A 24137-nucleotide genomic window follows, 5' to 3' on the forward strand; every position below is an offset into this window, starting at 1 on the left:
AAAATTCTTAAAAGGTATCTATTTAAAGCAACTCTTGATAAAATTGAAATTTAAGGACTACATTAAGATTGAAAGTATGTATTACTACTCAAATCAGAAGCATTCCTAATATACCAAACATCAAAACACACTATAACACTACAATAATTAAAATAAGATGGTGGAAACCCAGGACCAAACAAACAGCTCAATGGAATCAAAGAGTCTATAAAAGAAAATGTACATTTGGGAATGTAGTAAATATTAGTGTTATATTTTATGTCAATGGATAAAGATGATCTATTCATACAGTTAATCATTTAGAAAAACAAGTTAAATCTCTACTTCATACTACACACAGAAAGCTTTTATTAAAGAAAATTTGGCATTAGCTACAAAAACTTTTAATGCACACACTGAACCAGCAATTTCACTTTTGAGAAGCAGCCTACAGCAGCATTCACCCACACACACAAAAACGTATGTTCAAGAATGCTCAGTGCAACATCGTTTCCAATTTTTCTAACAGTCAAAAAGCCTATAAATAGAGCATGTTTAAATAAACTACAGTACTTTCACTTAAGAATACTACGGAATACTCTATAGACTTTTAAAAGAAAAAAGCCGACGACAAAGTATGGACAGGAAAAATAAGTAACAGCAAAACTGTAAAACACAACCCATTTTTTGTGAAATATATATTTCTATACAGACACAAAAGCAAATAGATACACATGTATGTACACACATTAATGTAAGTGTATGAGAAAAAGATTGAGGAGGACTGTGACTCAACTGACAGAAACTTCTCACTTTCTACATCATTACATTTAAATACTTTAATATACCTATAGTTATTTTTGTTATCAGAAATATAAAAATAATATATTGAAATACATGGCATATGCTCTCAAATGGTATCATAACAGAAACTACAAACAACCCTTCTAGCACTCACTTGTGGTCCTTGAAAATGTCCGCCAGAAAATTTTGGTTAATGGCTGGAAATATCTTGAAGAGCTGCTTCTCCTTTAGTTTAGTGGCACAATCTTTTTCAAACGTAAGTGGCTCCCTTCTCTAAATCAAACAAACAAACAAACAAAAAGACAAAAATCACCCCTAAGATGGAATTTACAATACTCGTTATGCTGATCCAAAGCAAGGTTATTTTACTGCAAGACTAATAATTTAAAAGCAATCACAGATTTTCTTCACTGACTAAAGGCTGAAATTAGTAACGTGAGTATTCTTGCACTATTTATTTATATCCCATTTTTTGCTAAGTATTCGAAGCTGCTCATTAATATACACACACATATAATCACACATATACATATATATGTGTGCATGTGTATATATACTCAAATATACACACATAACACATTCAATCATATTATACACAAAAGGATAAAGATATATATATAAACAGGATATAAATAAATGAAGTCAGAGAGTAGAGGAAATAAAGGTAAGAGTATAGGATAAAGCTAATAAGTAAAATTAGTATATAAATGCATGCCACAAAATCCTGTACAATTTGCTAAAGGTGGGCCACAAATTCAGTTCTGAGCTTCTCAGTGGCCAAAGCAAAGGGGGAAACAAAGATTCTGTGTCCATAAAATAAAAACAAACCAGTTGCTCAGGAGAAGTACAGCTTTTTCTGGTACTGAGACCTGAGAGAAATTTCTCCCATGGGTCTTCATAAAAGGGACACTGTGTGATGCTGTGAACAACGTCCTCAAAAACATATTCTCCTCAATGGGCAGAAACTACAATGTACAAATAAGTTCAAATTCAGGTTGACAGAAAATCTTAAAATTCACATTAAAAAAATTTTTCACAAACATATTTATGCCAAAATAACTGTATGTGAATTGTTACTGTTATTTTTTTCAAAGTCACATTTGGATTGTTTGACTTGCCAAACCAAAAGAGCTTTCCTAAAATTTGCTATTTTAATTCTAACTGAGGATTATGGCAAACATTCTTAAAGTGATTTCTAACTCTAAGACAATTCATTGATGTGGTGTAACTATGTAGTATTTTTTACTCCAAAAATCCTAATGTCTGAAAAATAACTTCCTATAAAATTTCAAAGGTATCTCTGAAAATATAAAAATTACAATTTAAGACAATCCTAGAATAGTTTTTGGTTTTGAAGCCTAACCATATTTAGGCCATTTATAACACCGAACAACAAAAGAAGGACCACAATAGATGGCAATCTGACCAGCAAAAAGGACTGGTAAAGCTGAACATATCACATATCACAAGAGTGATGGAAATATGCCACCTCAGGATTTTAAATATTTCATATTTAAGATATACATTATAATCCAAACCTACTAAAAAATTCAGTGATCAGATTTACTAGCAATCAGCTAGGTAGTAGAGTTTCTAAACTATAAGGTCTCATCAATAAACTGGAAAACTCATAACCTTAATCATTTTACAATTAATTCTTCTATTCATACATTATGCCTAATGTTTATTATATATTCTTTGCTTAAAAAGAATTCAAAGTGTATTCTCCTTTGGGAAATTCTCCTACTGAGGCTCTACCTAAGGTAATATCCTTAGGATCAAAAGAGTACAGCTTCTATTAACCAACCCACAGAAAGACAAGCAAAAATCACTGATAGAAAAAAAAAAATTAAGTTGGGAAGTCAAAGAGTCTTATTTGTTCATTATTATACTGAGAGATTAAAAGATATTTATTTGTTCATTATTATACTGAGAGATTAAAAGGCAGGTTAGAACCATAAAGATAAGTTTCAGTAATGGAAAATGGCATCTCAACAAAAAGTGTCACACCATTTTGGCATAAATTCTAGGCTTTCCTTCTTTTTTAAGAAAACCCATTTTTCCACTTTATTACATAAATTGAAGAGAGATCTGAAACAACACTAATTATGAGATCCTACTGAAGAGACTGTTCCTCAGATTATGTAAACATGCAAAGATGAAAATGGTAGCATATTTCCAATTTAATTAACAAGATAACTGGGATATTTAAAAATCAAGGTGGAGGAATACCATCAGTCTTTCTATGCCCTAATTCTATGTATTTCAGCCAGATATAAAGGTGCTCCTTTAAGCAATCAAATGAGTTAAAAAAAAAAAAAACGAGAGGGCAAAATTTTTTAACATCATCATCTGAGAACTTTTTTTCTTTGAGAACTAGACTAAATAACCTCTAAGGTCTTCACCCTTTCGTTTCTGAAATACTCAAACGCTAAATTTTCAGAATTTCAGAAAAGCCTAAGAAAAAGAAATGCAAAAGAAACCAAATTCTCTTATGGCTTCATATAATTAGATATGCTGAATAAGGAACAAAAATTAAGTTCAAAGTAAAGTGAAGTTTCTGTTTGAATTTGTTTAACTGAAAAGTTAGAAAAAGAAGAATACTTAATTTTTAATTCAAGTTCTTGTTTCTCAAATTTTTTTTCTAAAAAATTTTATTTCAAAGATGGATATTTCTTTAATAGCAAGACAGTCATTTCTTATTACTAATTTATGAATAAAATCTTCAAAAGGGACTTTTTTTGTTTTTCTAGAATTAAAAAATTACAGAAGTAAATGTTAAAAGAAATATGCAGCTCAATCACCTGCAAAAATAAATCTAAAACAACAGATTTAACACAGATTGGCTTACTGTTAACAGAATATCAATAAATTTCCCAGAAGTAAAAAAAAAAACCCCAATTTCAAGCTATATTTAAAACACTTTTCAATTTTAACATTAACTTTGACCAGGTTAAAATACAGATTCCAGACAAGGAAAAGTAGAACCAAATGAAAATCACAAAGTAAACACACAATCAACCTAGAATCAGAGACAAAGGCTTAATGTTTATACTAACTCATACCAAATCATGCTTTTCCTGTAAGGCAATTTCTTCTGACATTATTTCTCTGAGCGATACTTTTTTAGTTTGAGTGTTCCAATGATCCAATAAGGGTAGCATTTCAGGTGCTGCTAAAGTCCTCAGTAATTTTTTGCCTGTTCTCTGAGATGATTTTTGTTCAGGATTATCAAGACCAACATGCCCAACCAGGGAAGGATCTATAAAAGCAATATCAACAGTATCAGACCCTCAACAATAAATGTACAAGTTAGGCAATATTCATTCTGTTACACCTAGCTCAGAGAGACTCAGGAAACATAATTTTTTACTTTCAGCTTATAAATGTAACATAACTCTGAAGTTTCAGAAGATATCTTCATATAATTGCAAGCAAGAAATGTGTATAAACGGTAGAATATTTCAAATGAGCAATGATCTGGGTATTATCGTAAATCAAGTCAGCACTTCCCACTCTTTTCATATCACCTCAACACACAGAAAAAGTGGTACACATACACTGGTAAACAGAGGAAGGTGCAGCCAGCCAGAAGAGTCTACCTAGATCGGCTCTGGTCAGCTCTTCTTAGCCACTCCCAAGAACTGAAAGGATCAATTATTCCTGCAAATCTGTAACCCACTGGAGGCACACAATAAATACTGAACAAATGATATTCAACATAAGGAACTGAATATTCTAAGAAGTTCATAATCACAAGATTTAGTGTATAGTATTTCAGTGTTTCTAAGGGATAGCAACACATTCTGATATACTAACTTGCTTTCCTGGAGAGTGAAGACAGCCAATACTGTCATCTGAATAACTCTGATATCCTTTGGGCACCTTTAGCTTTCAAACAACTTTAGTTCTTGAAGCTGCAACATGAGCATAGGTCTGAACTAAAGCTAAGGATCTTCACTCTGTCCATCTTCAATCTGGAGTCCTAGTATGGACTGGACAAGAGCGGCATCTGGAGGAACTCACGCACAAAAGGAGGATGCTATACCAGGTCTGCCACCCTGAACTAATCATATAGGACAGTGCTACCTAAGAAATCTTCTGGAATCAAATATTTTCAATTTGGCAGATATCCCGAAAAAAGCGTGCTGACTTCTGTGCTCTAACAATATTAACATCAATAAAAATTTTGAATGACCAAGTAATAATTCAATGATGTTCTCAAACACATGAACATTTTATTGTTCTCAAACCAGAATGGTTTTCTATCATTCAGAGCAAAATCATAAATAGGAAACACCCTGACTACATATGCATTAGAGCACACCTTGTGTGTTCCACAGCACTCCTGAAAGTTAAACATTATAGGAGCTTTTTTCTTAAGTTTTACTTTATTTTATATCAATATTAAATGTTAAATATTTTTAAAGAACTTTTTTTTGCAAATCAAAATTCTTGGGTAACATATTTTGTAGAAGCATATTTAAAATGAGTTGAAATTCATACACACACACCAAGTTTCAACACCAAGACAAGAACGTAAGACGTAAAAGTATGTGCTTTTACCTTGCATTAACTTGCCACAGGATACTTCTTCCTGTCTTTGTCGCTCCTAACATAAAGGCAGAACAGGGGATTGGCAAAAGAGGGTGCATTAGAAAACCAAGCGTATGTCATTTTTCTCTAGTAATCATTTCTCCTTGTAAAACTATCACCCGTTCTTGCTAAATCTAATAAAATTAGACAAAAATTATAAAGTATAACTATATCTATATATTTTTTCTTATAGAGCTCTTATGCTGTATTTTTTTTAATGTTTTTGAAATTTAATTAGCACTGCAAGCCTTTAATCTAGGGAGGAAAAAACTAATTATGATATTTTTTCCCTTTAAAAAAAATATCAACAATCATATTGAGCTCCATCCTTAATCATACAGTTTGGCCAGTGTGGAAGTGATCTACAACACTGCATAGAGAAAAAAAAATTTAGTAATCCATTAACTGGTGAAGTTCATTCTCTCTCAAAGTCTAAATTCAGTAGAACTCTTTCATATAACATAACAGATTTTACTGAAGAGCAAAGGTGACAAAATGCACACAAAGGGGGCTCTTTATAAAATGAAGCCTACCAACCATTACAGATTCTTTCCATTTCTCATGAATCACTTTAGCCAGATTCAGATCTATATGAACCACACAATCCTCAACTGTTAGGGACCCTTGTGAAGGGAAAAAAAGAGGAAAAAATATGATCATTACTCATTATACATTTGCAGAAAACATATTCAACTACTTTACGCATCATGAAACTAATTTGTATTTTTAATCACCAACCTATGTATCTAGTTCTAAATCTCCTGGAGTACTTTTATGTAGTATGTCATTGTTTTCACACTTCTTGGCATGTACAGTGTTATACAATGCTTCATATATGTAAGTTATTCACGTCCATTAGTCTAAATATATTTAATATATATTTATATTATTATAAATGGAAATATATTCATTTCCATTATTCAAGACCTTCCAGCAAGTGTGTTCTAAGAAATTAATCTTGCCCTAAGGATATCTGGAGTAGCACCAAAAGATTCAGAAAGATTCACCTATGCAAATAAGGATGAGCTGAATACCAGAGAAAACTTCCAATATATACATGGGATGAACACAAATTCCATATAAATATTGTATTTTCAAATTATATTTTTAAAAATCTTCTACAAACACATTGTGTCAAAAATAACAAAGTAGGCAACACAAATTATTTTACATTTCAGTTAACATATGAAATAATTTTAAAACTGAAACAGAATTCTCTATCTATATTCTATTCACACAAAGACACGCATATAGGTAATTTACTTTTTTCTTACCTGAATCAATACCAACAGGGCCAAATAATTCACTGAGCTGAAAAGCCAGTTCAGGGGGTAATGCCAATTCTAGACAGTCTATGCTCAGAGATTTGGCCATCATGGGTGTAGAAGTCAATACCTCAGTTTTACCTTCTTCAGTAACTCCAGCTGACAAAGTATTCCCTGCCATTAGAATTTTTTCCATTTCCCGTTCATCTTCATTCATAAATTCTTCTGTGTTTGGAAATTTCACATAATCCTTTGGAAGATTTTCATTTTTATTTATTTCAAGAGAGTCTGTAAAATAAGTTTCTTCATGCAATTCAAGATTTGAAGTGTTTGATCCAGAGTTTAAAATATCAGACAAATTCAAAGAAGAATGTATACTGTCTCCAACCTCTGTGACTTCTGGATGCTCTTCCATTTCATTCACATTTTTAATGGTAGTAGCTTTCAGAGTACCTGGAAAAAACTGCTTAATGCTATATAAACCTGAAAGTTCTGCCTGACTATTAGGAAGTATTTCATTAGTATTCTTTAGATCTACAGTGGGGTTAGGAAATATACTTGTTATTAATCCAGGTTTTTCAGTAGTTACAGCTCTCATTTCTGCCTGCTCTGAGTTTTCCTTTTCTGAATTACAGGGAGACTGTACATTAGTGTTACTGATACCAATTCCATGGCTAAATTCTGGCACAGAAGAACAGGAATCCTCTAACGTTCCTCTTTGGCTAATAATTTCCTTCAAATTCAGTCCCAGAGAAAATGGCCCAATTTGTGCTGCATCATACGATTTCTGGATATTCTCAAATTCTGTATCCTCACATAATTTAGTTTCAGAATCCAACAAAAGGCTTGTGGCCCAAATAATATCTTTGTTACACCTCTCATATAAGTCCTTTAGGGCTTCTAAAGAAAAGGATCCAAACAGCTTACAAAGAATGTTAAGATTTTCAGACTCATCAGCACTAGTAAGCTCACTTTCTTCAACGTATGTGCTTTTGTCATACATTACCCTATATGGAATTGTATCTTGAACATCTAGTGTTGTGTTAATACTGAAAGCCTTTGGTTTAAATCCATCTAATCTTCCTGTTAATACTCTCAGAGAATCTGAAACACTAATTTTATTCTTTTCTATTTTCCATAAGAGGGCAAAATCCTGTGGTTCAGTCTGGGTACACATGCCTACTCCTATTCCAGGAACTTCTTTACACTTTTCTTCTGGAAATTCAGCTGAAGGTTGTGGTCCTACTCCTCCAGGAATAGTTGGCACATTATTGGTGTAAGTGAGAGGCAATGTGTGTTGTGTATGAATCTTTTTACCTGGACAAGTCTTATTCTCATGGCTCATTTCATTGGACAGCATTTCAGAACTTCCTAGAGAATTACTACCCAGCGTTTTTAGTTCTTCAGGGCTTGTGCCCCAACAGGCCTCATGTGCTGTGTATAAGGATATTTCATTCATACTGCTGTTTGTTCCAAATTCTAGGTGGGGTTCACTTAAGCTAGCCTTTGGCATTCTTGATCTGTGCTCTCTCTGAGCTAAAGAATCAGATGAAGGCCAGTCTCCCACAATGTTCAATGAGTCTTTTTCAGTATTTTTGTAAGGATCATATTTACTGCTATTGAAAGATTCTGAAGCATCCTCACACTGTGACTTGTCATCCTCTACATTTTCATGTGGAGAGCCTTGTTGCTGGATACAATCTATACTCACAGATAAACTGCTATCTACCACTTTGCGTGATTGAGGGCGATTATACTTTTTGTCACTTTGTACAGATGAAGCCTTTTCAGTTTTTCGGTTCCTTTTTGTCCTCTGACCAATAGTCTTATCCACTGGCCAGTCACCAACAAAAGACAGCTCATGTCTTGGGAACTTTTCCAAAGTTGATTTGCTTTTTTGTTTTCCAAAGGCTTTTTTCTTTACTGTTGCTCTTTCTTCCCACATTTCACCAGGTGGAGATTTTTCATTTTGAGGTGGCACAGTATTTGAAAGATCACAGTCTTCTTGACTATTTTCACCATAGCAAGTACCCGGTGGCACTCCTTCTACAGAACTATCTGCACTGGTTTTACTGCACTCTTTATCAGAAGCCATTTCTACTTGTTCTTCTTTTTCACTTTTATCTGTAACTCGTACTTTACTTTCAGAATCAGAAAAACAAGTGTCTGGAAATTCCTGAATGAAAGCACTCTGAATGTTAGAGTTCACGCCACTTATTTCATTTCTTCCTCTGTTTAAATCTGCATTAGGGAGATATGTAACATTTTCAGGCAACATAGTTTCCTTGGTCACTTCAAGTTTCTTCTCTTCAGTTAACTCCAGGTGCTTCAAAGATGAGGATAAAACATTTTCTTCTTTTTCAGAGGTAATATCTTCATTGTCTCTTGGGCTGTAAAAAAAATTTTTATTATAGGAAAGTCTCTTATTGTTGCCCTTAATATTATAATTTAAATTAAGGGATCATAAAAGAGCATTTATGAATTTTCTCTCCCCAATTCCTTTCTAATACAGCCTCTCATGCATAACTTACTATCAAAAAATGTGAGCAATTTAGATCTCTATTTATATTTAAGGTTTCTTTCTTATTTATTTATTCAATTGTCTATGTGTCCTAAATGTTTTTTACAGAATCAGTACTATCCTAGATTGCAAACTTTCAAAAGGCTATGACTTGTATTACCTAGTAAAAGTATACAATGAATAATAAATTTTTACAATACTAGTGTGAGAGAGTATTTTTATTAATACCTAAGAAAATCAAGAAGTAATGTGAATTTATTATACAAAATAATAGTAGAGGCAAGATAAGGTAACAGATAAATACCAGAACAGCAGCAAGTTAAATAGAGAAGGCAGGAGTATTCATAGGATAAACATGGGCCTACATAAACCAGAAGACAACGCAACAACTCCCATGTGTGTCATCATTCACATAAACTTTTACTTCTCTTGCTAACCATACACATCTTGCTTCAGGTAAGACTATATAAATCCTACAAATAACAAATGTCTACATTATTTTTAAAGCTATTTGGCAGTGATTTCACAAGCTCCAAAATTACATTTTTCTTAAATTATGTTTTAAATTGAATTTTTAACCTACCTAGTACCGTCCTCACAAGAATATGCACACAACTCAATACGTTCGATTTTCTCTGGAACTGAAGAACTCATGATTATGGGCACTGAAACAAAACGCTGATAGTGTTCCAACATTCTTGTTATTTTTTCTTTGCTTACCCCATGAATATTACGCCTAAAATTCCAACGGAAAAAAGAGTAGACGGAACATCAGTAATCAAGTTAAAAAAAAAAACCCAGCTCATATAATGCCAAGAAAAACAATGATACATTTTTAATACATAAAAATATCAAAGCTTTTATTATGACATGATATAAACTATTTGATTTTAATTTTCCTTGTATTCAAGATTTACTCTATATTACCATTTTCTTAATCATTTCATACAATCTTTTCCAAAGATCCTTTCTCAGCATGGAAAAAAAAAACAGCAGATCTTAACAACTTTAAAAAGTTTTTCTCAAGCTTTGCAAAAAAGTCTCATAAGAATATGACCATCATTTCAAGCATTTAATTCATTAACTAGTGAATAAAAAAATTCCACTACAGAGGCTTCCACTTATGCCAGTACAGTAGACTAGATATCTCAAAGGGCCCGCCCATTACAATAAAACTGGACCCCATATAAATTAAAGCAAACACATATTTTAATACATTTTTAAGTTCAAGCAAAGGAAAAAGCTTCCTACTATCTCTGGATGTCCAAATACGCATCTGTGTTTTCACTCATGGTGGCTTATTTGTGTGCTTCTGTTTGTGAGTTCATATTTTGTTGAAGCTAATATATGGGACTCCTTAGGCCTTAAACTGGGGGTGCTTTCATTAATATAATATCTGGATTTGCATCTGCCAGGAGGCAAGATGATATGCTTTAGTCCCTCAAGGGTCTTGTCTTAATGAAAACATCTCAGACGCAAGCCTCCTATCTTGAATTGGATCTAAGGTTTAATGTCTGGATCTCAGGGCTAATATTAGCATTTGCCACCTGAGCAAATCTGGCTTTCATATTTACATACCTCGATCTTGTCTGGTTTCAGATCACAAAGAAGCAAAGAGATAGAAAATATGAAAGAGAGGTTAAGAGACATAGATATAGAGGACAGAGCAAAAAGGTCTAGTACACATCTAATCTAAGTCCCAGAAAGAAAAAAGAGAACATGGGACAGAAGCAATTTAAAGGAAAATGGCTGAGAATTTTTCAGAACTGATGAAAGACATCAATCCCCTCATCTTACAAGTCCAACAAATCCCAAACTAGATAAATAATAAGAAATCTACAATGAGAAACACAGTACTAAAATTGCCATTCACCAAAGATAAAGAGATGACGTTAAAAGCAACTAGAAATTTTAAAAACTAATCTACAAAGAAACCAACTATTAGAATTACAGCTGACTTAACAGAAATAATAGTGGAAGTCAGAAGACAGTGAAAGGTAATCATCAATAACAGAAACTATCAACCTAGAATTTATACACCCAGCGAAAATATCTTATAGGGATGAGGACAATAAAACAATTTTCAGATTAAAAAAAAAAAAGAGAGTTTGACATGAAGCAGGCCTAGACTAAAGAAAATCCTAAAAGATGAATGTCACACAGAAGGAAATTCCCAGATGAAAGGCCTATAATGAAAGAAAAATTAAGCACAAAGCAATAAGTACATGAGTGAAAACAAACACTGTCTGTACATTCTAAAGTCAGAGCATGTAAGTTGGAAGGAGGTAAGTATCAGAGTTAACATGCTTGAAATCCTTGTATTTGTGAGGAGTAAGGCTAAGAAAATGGTTTAACTTTAAAGTTTGCATGATAAAAATTTAATGTAGCTACTAAAAAGCTACAAATACTATATATAATTTCCGTATTAGTAGAGAAGGGAAAAAACAAATAAGAAAATGTGCATTCAATAAAAAAAATCCAAAATAAGGTATGATAGGAAGAAAAAAACAAAGACATAATTTTCTGTGATAGGAGAAAAAGCAATCACAGAAAAGGTAATCAAAGAAAAAAGAAATTACAAGTCCAATTATATTAATAACCAAAATAACTGTAAAAGAACTAGTCTTACCAGTTAAAAGCCAAAGATAGAGTGGACTTTTTAAAACCCAGACATACTGGTTACAAGAGATATACCTAAATATAAAGATATTGAAAAGTTGAAAGTAAAGGAATAAAAAAAAAAAGAAGTAACACTCAAATACTAACTAAAAGAAGCTGGTATAGTTCGATTGATATTAGACACATTAGATTTTATAACAAAAATTAATATTAATAAAAGAAAATCACTAGACAAGGATAAAATATTCAATTAATTAGTGATATAAAAGTCTTAAGCTATGTGCACTGCAAAAAATATTCTCAGTATATATAAAGCAACAATTGGCAGGAATATAAGGAAAAACATGACATAATCAACATTAGAGGGAGATTTCAGCATCTCTCACAGTAGATTTTCTCATCCCTCCCTTCAACATTAATCAAGCAAACTTTTTTAAAAAGTAAAGTTATAGATGTGAACAATAGAATAAGCATGATTTAGTGATATATTAATACAATATAACCATTATACATTTCTATCAAGCAAATATGAACATTTATCTTAAAAACTGACAATGAATTAGTCAAGCACATCTTAAAAAATATTAGAGAATTAGTATTATACAAACCACACAATCTTACCTACTGCAGTAAAGATGAAAACCAATTTTTTTAAAAAGATAAAATTAAAACCATCTGTTCAGAAATTTAAAACATAGTTCTGAATAATCCAAGGGTTAAAGAATAAAACTGTAATGCAAATTATAAATGATAAAAATAAGGTATAATATATTAAAAAGTCTAGGAGAAGCTAACATAGTACCTAGGGAAATTTATAGCATTGAATGCTCATATTAAAAAATGACCTAAACTTTCAGGTAAAGCCTTTTAAAAATAACAATAAAAAGAGCAAAGTAGACCTTTTTTAAGCAAAGAAAGTAGAATAAAAGAAAAACAAATGAATTAAACATAAAACAAACTTATAATAGAAAGATCAACCAAGAAAAGAGATGTTTATTTGAAAAGTTCAATAAAAAATCTGATCTCTAGTAAGAATAATCAAGCAAAAAAGAAGGAACACACACATAAACATACTAAGATTATAAGGAGGAACTTAAATACAGATGCAGCAGAGATACAAATGGTAAGAGAATACTATAACTGTCTTAATAAAATCTTAATAAATCTGAAAATTTTGAGTAATGGACAAATTCTAACTGAAACTTCTCACAAAGAAAACAGAATCCAGATAGTTTCATAAGTAAATTCTATCCAATATTTAAATTTACATAAACTCAGAAAAGAGAAAAAGAAGAAACACTTCCCAACGAGTTTTATGAACCCAAAACCATGATACCAAAGCCAGGCAAGTCAGGGCAAGGAAGAAAAGACTGTAAGTCAATCTCACCCATTTATATAAATGCAAAAATCCTAAATGAAATATTAGAAAACCAAATCTAATAATGCATCAAAAGGACGATAAAAAAGAATGAAGTACTGATACATGCTACAACATGGATGAACCTTGGAAATATGCTAAATGAAAGATGCCAGACACAAAAGGTCACGTATTGTATGATTCCATTTATATGCAAAGTCCAGAATAGGCAAATTCATAGAGAAAGAAAAGCAGATTAGTGGCTGCCTACAGGAGAGGGGAATTGGGAGTGACTAATAACAGGTACAGGGTTTCTTTTTGAGGTGATGGAAATCTTCTCTAATTAATAGTGGTGATGGTTGCACAACATTGTGAATATCCTAAGGTTAGGTTGTCCTTTAGTGAGTACTGAAATTAGTTTAAATTACCAAGAAGAAAGTACCCTGACCAAAATTAATTTAGAGTTATCTCTAAGGGAATCCAGAGCACAAAACAAAACACACTGTATGTCCATGTCCTAAGTAACATTTTTATTCAAGTCAAATAAAGCAAAAAATACAACCTTCTTAGGGGAAGCGGGACAGCAGGTAGTGAAATACCTGGACAGCTGGACATTTGCTACCTTTCCCATCTATACTTCCTCACTTCCTTTCAGCATTTTAAGTCACTAGGCAGTCACAATAATTTGTTCCTCCCAGTAGCACAAAGTTCAGGTATGCTGAACCCTAGAGTCCCTACTAATTTCAGATATTGACATCATATTACTAGTAAGTAATAAAACCCTGACTACATAAGACAATTAGAATTTTTCTGACTGTTAGATAACAATTTTAGGAACAAAAAGATACAAATTCTTCATAAACTGAAAAAGCAAGCCTATAGGCAACACAAAATTTGTTATCAATTTAAGTGGCAAAGCTGCAATCTAATCCCTTTTGTTTCATTCATTACTTATAAGGGGAAAAAAATTCTAGATGGACTCTAACACGTTCATGAAATTAAAAATGCGTTAGGTTAAGTTCCAAGTTTTACCTTGCAAGTTCCTTTGGTTTGAATTTCCACCATGTGTCCGGTTCCCGAAAAAGAACTTTATATTTATGTTTTTGAGACTACATACAAAAAAGACAAACACATTTAAAAATAATTACTTCTACGAAATTAAAATCATTGTTTCCAAATTCACAGCATGCTAAAACTGAAAGAACCTAAAAGATTATCTAATCTTGATGAGTGTGTTAAACTGGTAAAATGCACAATCTCTTTGATGCAGCAAATAACTTTCAGAAATTTATGCTGATATTTATGTAAGAGTGCAAAAATACAAATACATCAGGATATCCAATTCACCATCATTTGTAATAGCAAAAGAATATAAACAATTCAGTGTTTATTAATATGGAACTGGCTAAATAAATGAAGGTATAATCATACAATGAAAGCATACAATGGTTTTTAAAGTTAGGTGTTAATGAGAAAATGTTCTTAAAATAAATTGTTAAGAAAGTAAGGTACAGAAATCTCACTTGGACAAAAAAGGATTATTCACATATTTGTACATGTATAGAAAACTTCTGTAAAGATCTCAGAAATACTATGAAAAGCATCTACCTCAACGGAATAGGACTTCAGTATTTTTTATGGTTTGAATATGTATTATATATAGGAATGACTTCCATAATTTTAAAACTATTTTAAATGACAGTTCATTCTATTCTTCAAAACTCTAGTAAGGTTATAATCTAAAAGCCAAGCCCTACACCTGTGCACCACATCCATCTTCTCTATCTCAAGGACAATTGAGTTCAGCAACTCTCCCTCTCTCTAAGGCATCATTAATTTTTCCCTCTCTGTTGGATCAATCCCATCACATTCAGTTATTTCTCCCATTCTGCTTTAACCCCTTTCCCCTGCCAGCTATCTCTTCATTTTCCTCCTCCCTTTGCAGGACAATGTCTCAAGTAATAAGTATATCCTCTATCTCCAATTCCTCTCCTTCCAAGCTCTCAAACCCATTCCAATTGGCTATTCCACTGAAATTGGGTGTGGAGAGAATGAATTATTTCCACATTGAAAAATACTATGGTTCCCACTCTCTTGACTCTCAGCAGCATTTGTCACAGTTCATTGCTCTCTTCTCCCTAAACTTTCTTCATCACACACTACTTCTTTTCCTCCTATCCCACCGGGTGAGCGTTGTCCGTCTTTTTTGCTAGCCCTTCCTTTTCACCCAGACCTCTTCTCACAATGGAATGGCCCAGACTTACTCCTTGGTCTTCTAGTAGCCTTGCTCTACATCAGCAATATTTTTTACTCCTTGGTAATGACTCTCAAATATATAGTTAGACCAGAATTCACTCCTGAACTCCAAACTCATGGACCCAACTACTTATTCAACAAACTTAACATATTCAAACTTAAAACTTCTGAAATCCATTATTCTACACCTACCACGAAACTATTTTATCTCAACCCTCCCCATCTCAAATGATGACAACCTCTATTTACACAGGCCAAAAACTAAACCTGATGTAATACTTAATGCCTCTCTTTCTTTCACATCCATATCAATCCAAAAAGAAATTCAGTTGGCTCTACTTTAAAAATATATCCAGAATCTAATCTCTATTCGCCATTACCTTCACTGTTACCACGTCAGTCTGAGCCACATGGTCTCTAATTACCACTACAGGCTTCTAATGATAACTAGTTTCCCTGCTTCCATTCTCCCCAGCTCACAAGTCTATTCTCAACACTGCACTACAGTGATCCTTCTACTACTAAGACCATGTCACTACACTGCTGAAAACTGTTATAAACTGAATGTTGTGTCCCCTTAAATCCCGTTGTAGAAACCCCCACCCCACCATGTGACTGTGCTTAGAGACAGGACCTTTATGGAATTAGGGTTAAATGAGGTTAAAAGGTTAGAGTCCTGATCAGAGAAGATTAGTGTCCTTATAAGAAGAGACACCAGAGAACTTGCTCTCTCCACCATGTAGAACACAGCAAGATGGCTATCTGCAAGGCAGAAAGAGAACTCACAGAAACTGACACTGCTAGACCTTGTTCTGGGACTTCTAGCCTCTAGAACTGTTAGAAATTAATTTCCTGTTGTTTAGTCTATGGTATTTTTCTGTGGCGGCCTAAATAGACTAATTTATTTTCCACGTCACTTAAAATCCAAAGTCCTTACAGTGGTCTGTGAACCCTTATATAAACTGCCATACCATCTTCTCAACTACCATTACATCTCTGACCTCCCCTTCCACTACTGATCCCCTCAGCTTGACGACAAGATGCCAACAGTGGTCACTATCATCTTCTGTCGTTCTGACAGAAAAGTCCAAAAGTCAACCCAGACACCAAGATGGGAAATGACATAACACCCTGCAATGAGCAAAGGGAGTATAGGCTGGACTGCTAAGGACAAAACATAGTAATGGCAAGTATAACATTCATTAACCAAAAAAACAAATTAAGCTTCAACGTGTCAGACATGTGCTAATCTTGGGGGAATAAAACAAACAATACCCATACTCACGAAAGCTTCACTCATCAATTTACTCAAGAGAATATATACTTACTACATGCCAAGCATAGTGCTATACTCTGGAGAGTCGATGATGAATAAAAAAATAGTCCTACCCTCAAGAAAACAGATTCTCTACAGCCAAATTCAACCTATCAGCCAGCATTTGTACAGCCCAGGAGCTAAGGATAGTTTTTTATCTTTAAAGGGTTGTTTAAAACATATATGCAACAGAGACTGTGGCCTGCAAAACCTAAAATATTTATTATTTGGTTCCTTATAGAAAAAAGTTCACCAACCCACGGCCTACTGATAGGAAGTGTGCATAACATTATGACAAAAGTACGCTAGAATGCCATTAAAGTAGAAAGAGTGCCCAGTGTGCTAACTTCCTGGAAAAGGTGACATCAAAGCTGGGCAAAAAAGGAATCTAAGAAATATGGAGAACTGAAAATACTGAGTTTACAGAATTCTGAATTCCTCAGAACAGCAAAATTTCAAAAGAAATTTAGGGACTAAAAAAGGACCATCAAATTTTGATTCTGTCAACTAAAAGCAGTAAGAAAACAAACCATGTATACACACATACATACATATAAAAACACAAACATAAAATTGTAATTTAAAACCAGTATCTTTTCATAAGAGATATCAAAAGAAAAAAAAATCTCAGAATTTAAAAACTGAATCTCAAAATTTGAAAACTAAATAAATTTAGTTTTATGGAAAAACTTCCTATTTTTCTCATTTTGCTAGAGACCAGAGAAAGCTCAGTTATATACAGTCCAAGGACTGTTTGCTTGAAATTCAGTTGTGTAATTAACATCCCCCAATAATTTCAAATCCACTGTTAGACTTATGACAATTCATGGTACAAACCAAAGCAACATATGGCTTCATTTCCCATGCCTGTAGGTTTGTATTATCTATTATTACAGGAGATATCTTCTTCTCAAATGCTTCTTTTGCTAAAAAACAAACAGAAAATGACAAATCACTTTTAATAACAACATTAAGGATTACCTTGATATTTTAAAAATGTGATCTTATTTTCATAATTTGAAAATCACAGATACGTGCTAATTTTACTCACAATTCTACTTTTTTTTTTTAATTTTGTTTTTATTGAAGCATAGTTGATTTACAATGTTAGTTTCAGGAATAACAACTCTACTTCTAAATACCACTTTTAAGTATTCAAGTATAGGTAAATGTTGAATAATAAATACTAAATAAATACTAAAATTATAATCAGAGGAAATAAACAGTATCATGCTAAAAGCAACATGGTATCCTGGGTAAGATTCTGGAACAGAAAAGGACTTTACTAGAAAAATTTAAATTTAAAAAAAGTCTGGAGTTCAGTTAATAATAATGTACCAATGTTAATTTCTTAGTCTTGACAAATGCACCATAGTTACACAAGATGTTAACATTAGGGCAAAATGGGTGAGGGTTATAGAGAAACTCTATACTGCTTTTGCAGCCTTCCCATAAATCTAAAATTAATCCAAAATAAAGTTTAAAAACAAACAAAAAACACAAACACACACACAGAAAAACAAAATGTAATGATTTGAAATAAAGAAAAAATTATACACCATTGCACAAGAGATTTTCTTATAAAACTGCCTTTTTCCCCAAGGAATTAGGCCATTCAGAAAATGAATGATGAACCACAATAAATAAGCCTTACAAGTAAAGGTCTGGAAGTTTTTAAAGTTCTGTATACTCCCTTATAACTCAATAATAAAAAGAAATAATCCAAAAGGCAAATGATTCAGACAGCTCTCCGAAGAATATAATCAAGTGGCCAACAAGCATGTAAAAATACTCAACATCACTAGCCATTAGGGAAATGCAAATAAAAACCACAATAAGATATCACTTCACACCCACCAGGATAGCTATAATCAAAAAGACAGATAATAACAAGCATTGGTGACAACATAGAAAAGTTGGAACTCTCATAAACTGGTAGTAGGAATGTAAAATAGTGCCAGTGCTTTGGAAAATAGCTTGGCAGTTCCTAAAAAGGTTAGACATAGACAGGTATATTCATAGCAACATTATTCATAATAGCCGAAGAGTAGAAACAACCCAAATGTTCATCAACTAAATGAATGGATAAATAAAGTGTGGTATATCCATACAATGGAATATTATTCAGCCATTAAAAAGGAATAAAGGACTGATACTTTCTACAACATGGATGAACTTTGAAAACATTATGCTAAGTAAACGAAAGTCATTCACAGAAGACCACATGTTATATGATTCCACTTATATGCAATGTCCAGAAAAGGCAAACCTACAGAGATATAAAGTAAAGTAGTGGTTGCCTGGGGCTGGGAGAGGGTTGAGAAGAAATGAGGAGTTACTAATGAGTATGGAGTCTTTTTAGGGGTGATAAAAATCTTCTAAAATTGATTGTGGTGATGGTTGTACAACTCTGAATATGCTAAAAAACTATGTGATTCATATCTCAAAAAAACTTTTTTAAAAAAGAATTCTGCCAATTAATTTCATAGTATTATTGCTGTGGTTGCTGCTGTAGTAAGGGCATGTTAAACTATTGCTAAGCACTTTTCATTCTCATTTAACTACACAAGAATCCTGAGGGTTTAGTATTATTAAGTCCTTTTACAGATGAAGACACTGGGCCCTGGAGAGTATAAATAACTTGCACAAGATCACTTAGCTAGTAACTGGCAATCCAAGATTGCTCTTCATCCCATCATACTGTTTCCTTTATTTTCAATTGTCTTGGTATTTTCATATTCCCAAATTCTCACTTTAATACTTAATTCAAGAAGGAATACAGAAAATTTTAATAATATCAAAAGATGATAAATTCAAGAATAGCCTTCACAGTGAATTTACCACAAAAGAAAGTCTAAGTAAATAAAATATTATCTATATCTCTTAGTAAGAATTTCCCATATAAAATTTAAACTATTCATAACTAAACATTTCATGATAAAAAACACCTTCAGTGAGTAGACAGTTGCACTAATAAAGAAATTAAAGTTTTATCTATGATCCCTGCAGATTCAGTTTGAAGAGAGTCATTTTTACCCTCACACTATCTTTCATAAAAATTAAGCCAATCTAGGGAAGACCAGTGGTTAACAATGCAGATTCCATTTCAAGAAACAGGAACCAGAGAGCATACTAGACAACTATAAGCATCTTGAGCTATTCTGAGACCAATGTAGAAAATATGATTTATTTCTAACAAGATCCCCATTGACTGTATAAAACTTAAACATGTCATGCAATATTTCAAACATTTTACAAAAATTAACTTATTAATCCTCGTAACGACTCTTTAAGACCACCTTTTTTACCTCTTCTTATGTAACATAAAATTGTTGTTAACTTTATTTATATTATATATAGTACAATAATAAACTAAAGTTAACTGTAACTCTTTAAAAGTTATGTCACAAATACTAAGTGGATTTTTTTCTTTATATTGCTCTTAATACTACCCAGCATCTGGTGTCTATTCTTACCACGATTCTGGTTCCACTCATGAGCTTCTCCTAAGTACTTTACATCAAACTGGTACTGTCCATTTATGTAAAAATAATCATCAGTACTAAGAATGACTCCACTCGGATTATCCTCTTGCAAAGTTCTGTGAATGATAAATGGAATTATTTTCATTAATTTTTCTTCTAAATTCTCTCTACTAATTTTTGCAAGGTCATAATCTTAATTAAAAATTCAAGCATTATTATTTAAAAGAATGAGAATATTACAATATTCAAAGAAATTATATCAGAAATCCTCTAAGCAGAAGTTTGACTCCCAAGAAAACTGACCTAAGGCAAGTCTGCTTTACTTTATGTAAATTATTATTTCAGTATTATTCAATTATTTCAGTATTATTCAATTATTTCAATATTATTATATTGTAAAGTTCTTTATCCTTACTATAAAGGTTTGAAAATTAACACATTTTTAATTATCAAGGAAACCTGGTAATTGAAAATGCTTCAGAGCTCTTTATCAGTCACAGGCATCTCCCTCATCTGGTTACTTGAATGCACCCTGATCTACATTACCTACTCTAAGGCGAAGGTCACTTCAAGGTCGGCAAGCACCTTGATGTTCAACAGATCTTCAAAAGTAGATGAAGCTTTGTATATTGCTATAAATTTACTGAATATGCCAAAAACATCCAAAAATATAATATTAATAGACTATTAATTTAATCTGCTAAATTACGCAGTTAAGACATCTCTTTCCTGACTCTGAAATTCATCTTCTATATAATTGAGATACATGCAAAAACTAAGCAAACAGAACCCAGAGACATAACAATGCTACTATTCTTAACCATTTGTAAAATATCAACATTTATCCTCTCCTAAAATATGCATAAATATTTCTAAAGCTAAAATACATCTTTTGAATTTAATTTTTATTAGCATCTACTAAATGCCAGGCACTATGTTAATCACTGAGCATATATCAGTGAACGAGAGACATTCTCACACACACGGAGCTTACATTTTAGTGAATCCTCACTTCACCCCACTTTCTATGACTCCTACATTTATCCTCTTTTCTTTTATCTCTAAGTTTTCCCCTCTCTGACACTTCTCTTCCCTTCTTCCCTTTAAACATATATACATCTCAGCTATCTTTTAAATTTTTAACCAGACTTTAAGGACCCCTTTTCACCTATTACTCAACTTCTCTCCTTCAACTACTTCAGTATAAATGCTTTTTTGAGGTCTTAAGGTATTCTACCTTCCCAGCACAACACAACTGTTTTTAAGATGTGACCTTAAAACGATCTTCTTTCCAATAAACCCAAAAGCCTTTCTTCGCCTTTCATTTTCTGTGGGCTTGCACACTAGTTTAATACTATGAACCATTCTGTCTGAGAAAACTCAGTTTCTATGCCTCTGTACTTCCCAGTTATTTCTCTATTCATTCAAAAGTACAAGTAAGTTCAAACTTTGTGACAAGCACTTCTTTCTCTTCCAATCTCTAACTATAGCTGCCTCTCACTCAAAGGCCTCTGAAACCTAGTTCTTCAAACCTGTGTCACAGCTCTATTACCTTTTAAGGTACCACCTTCTGCTCCACTCTTTCACAAAATGCAGTATCATAACTCACTGTAATATCTGTAATACTAAATTAAAATGGTTTTTATTGTTGTAGTCATTAAATCAATGAGAAAGCCTATGTCTACAGAATATACTTAAAAGTGTATGAATAGACTATATGGAAATATATTGAAAGATATATCTAGACTAAGAAAGCACTTTAAAGAACAACTGAAAATGAGCTCATCAAGGACATTCCAAGGCACATATAAATTCACAAAGACTAGGTACACCTGGGATCAAATAGAAGAGACCTAGCTAAGAACAGAAGAGAACAAAGAGTTAAAATTTGGAAGGAAGAGGAAAAACACTGGCAAATAAAGCATATTAGATGTAAATATTCCGGAATTTAAAAAATAAAGGGGATGCAGAGATTCTGAAAACAATACTTTTTAACAAGTGAAAACACAACAAAGCTGCTTCTAACCCTGACTCTAGTCTCTCAGACCAAGGAATCCACAATGGAACTTAACTACAAAAGGGATACATACAGATATATAAAACAAAATAATTGAGGATACCATATTTTGCAACAAATAAAATTGAAAATTTGAAGTTCTCTGACTACCAGTGATTCATGCTGTGTTCTCTTCCTTCAAATCACACATTTCTAAAATTTTATTTAACATGCTACAATCCCAAATTTCCAATTACCAGTAGAATCCTTCTATGTAAGATTTCCTTGAATTCAAAATCAATTATGGCCCTTTATCTCTGTAATCAAAGTTGATTTCATCTTTCTCCCACTCAAATTAGTTCTCTTCCACATGAACTTATTTCTGTTCATTTCACAAGCTCATCATCTTAGAATCATCTTTAATTTTTTCTTCTATTCTGTTTCTCAAAATGATATTCTGAGATGAAAGAATTCAATAAAAAACTTGTGGAGAAAACAGTACTATTAGCTACAAAGTTAGAAAAAATTAGTAAACATCTCTATTAAGCAAAAACATTTCACATATTCATGCTGTTATAAATGTTCAAGTTCATACATTATACTGTTTTTTTTTAAAAAACTCAATTAAACCTCATACCTTGCCAAAAAAGATTTTCCTGATCCCGGAAGCCCTCTGAGAAGAACAAGAACTAGTCCAATATAAGATGATGTCTTCTTTCTTACAACCTGAGAAACTGGAGTTTCTTGTACTTGATAAGCACTTGTTCCCTCTTTATTTCTCCATATTTTTGTTGGGGAAGTGTGAGAAATAACCGGGGATGGAAATGTATAGTTGACAGGCCTCCAGTGTGCAGCTGTGGTTACAACGGGAGCTACAAAGCCATGGTTTCCTTGAAAGAGGTCAAAAGCAGGAATCATCGGATTCCACATTGGTGGAGGAGGTGGCGGCGGCAGCAGTAGAGGGAGAGGGGTAAGCACTGGGCAGAAATTCACATCCTTCCCCTTTGGTGGCAGCTCAGTATGTTTGTGTGGCTGGAAACTGAATTCTTCAGAAGGTACAAACACATCAGGGACAGAAATAGATTTCTGATCTCCACCTGTACTTAGTAAACCAAGCCCCGGATTTTGCACAGTAAGGTTTAAAGGAGCCTGAGGTTCGCCGGCATCCACATCCACAGGGGCTTGAGAGAACTGAGTCTCAGCACACTCAGATTCTAAAATCTCTTTCTGAATTTGACTGCTACAACTTGCCATAGCATCATTTGCTACATTTAAAGAACTGGTAAGAAGAGAATCTTCCAATGCCAAAGTATTATCCTTTGTAAAACTTTTGGACTCTTCTGAAACTGAACATGAAGTTAAGGAATTTGAACATAATGCAGAGGCAGGATTCTCTAAATTTTCATTGTTCAAAGCCATATTTTGGGTAGAAAGAATGGGAGTCGTATTATTTGAATCTGAATTTATAAATGCACTCGGGTCACTAAAACTATTAACATCTTGCAAAGGCAAAAATGAGTAGACTTGGTCATCAGGAGAAGAGTTCAATTTCTCAAAAGCATTCTGTATTAAGGAATCCAAGTCTTCAGTTAGCTGCATGTCCAAAAATGAATCCATTTTTGAATCTTCACTCTCTTCTTCAGGAGGACACTTTTCCATTATTGCACAACCAGCTGCGTTGACTTGGTTCTCAGAAGAAATTAAGCTTTTTGAAGAAGAGTCTTCTATCTTAGCATCAGTGGTAGATAATTCTAACAGACAATCCATGGCATTTTCAACTGTACAACAAGAACAACAATAACAACAACAAAATGTATCTGTATGTGTTGAAAACAGTAAAATATAATTTGATTAAAATCCACATAAAATTATACTAGATTTTGCATTGAATGAAATATAGAAAAATTTATAAATATTCAAGTCATTTTTGAATTAATATTTTAT

At 32.9% G+C, this 24137-nt stretch overlaps 1 protein-coding gene across 10 annotated transcripts in view; it reads right to left on the minus strand.

Moving 5' to 3' along the window:
- N4BP2 (NEDD4 binding protein 2) overlaps nucleotides 1-24137 on the minus strand; it is a 67087-nt gene that overhangs the window by 15404 nt on the left and 27546 nt on the right. For all 10 annotated transcript variants that reach the window (XM_072944733.1, XM_072944730.1, XM_072944760.1 and 7 more), the window contains 10 exons: nucleotides 22831-23971; nucleotides 20189-20313; nucleotides 17550-17638; nucleotides 14174-14250; nucleotides 9749-9901; nucleotides 6654-9034; nucleotides 5917-6002; nucleotides 5350-5395; nucleotides 3849-4045; nucleotides 938-1056 (listed from right to left, as the gene is read on the minus strand). In XM_072944733.1, coding sequence (XP_072800834.1) covers nucleotides 938-1056; nucleotides 3849-4045; nucleotides 5350-5395; nucleotides 5917-6002; nucleotides 6654-9034; nucleotides 9749-9901; nucleotides 14174-14250; nucleotides 17550-17638; nucleotides 20189-20313; nucleotides 22831-23971 — 4414 coding nt within the window. The remainder of the gene's footprint in view (nucleotides 1-937; nucleotides 1057-3848; nucleotides 4046-5349; nucleotides 5396-5916; nucleotides 6003-6653; nucleotides 9035-9748; nucleotides 9902-14173; nucleotides 14251-17549; nucleotides 17639-20188; nucleotides 20314-22830; nucleotides 23972-24137) is intronic.

The sequence above is a fragment of the Vicugna pacos genome, chromosome 2 (genome assembly GCF_048564905.1).
Source record: "Vicugna pacos chromosome 2, VicPac4, whole genome shotgun sequence".
Classification (NCBI taxonomy): Eukaryota; Metazoa; Chordata; class Mammalia; order Artiodactyla; family Camelidae; genus Vicugna; species Vicugna pacos.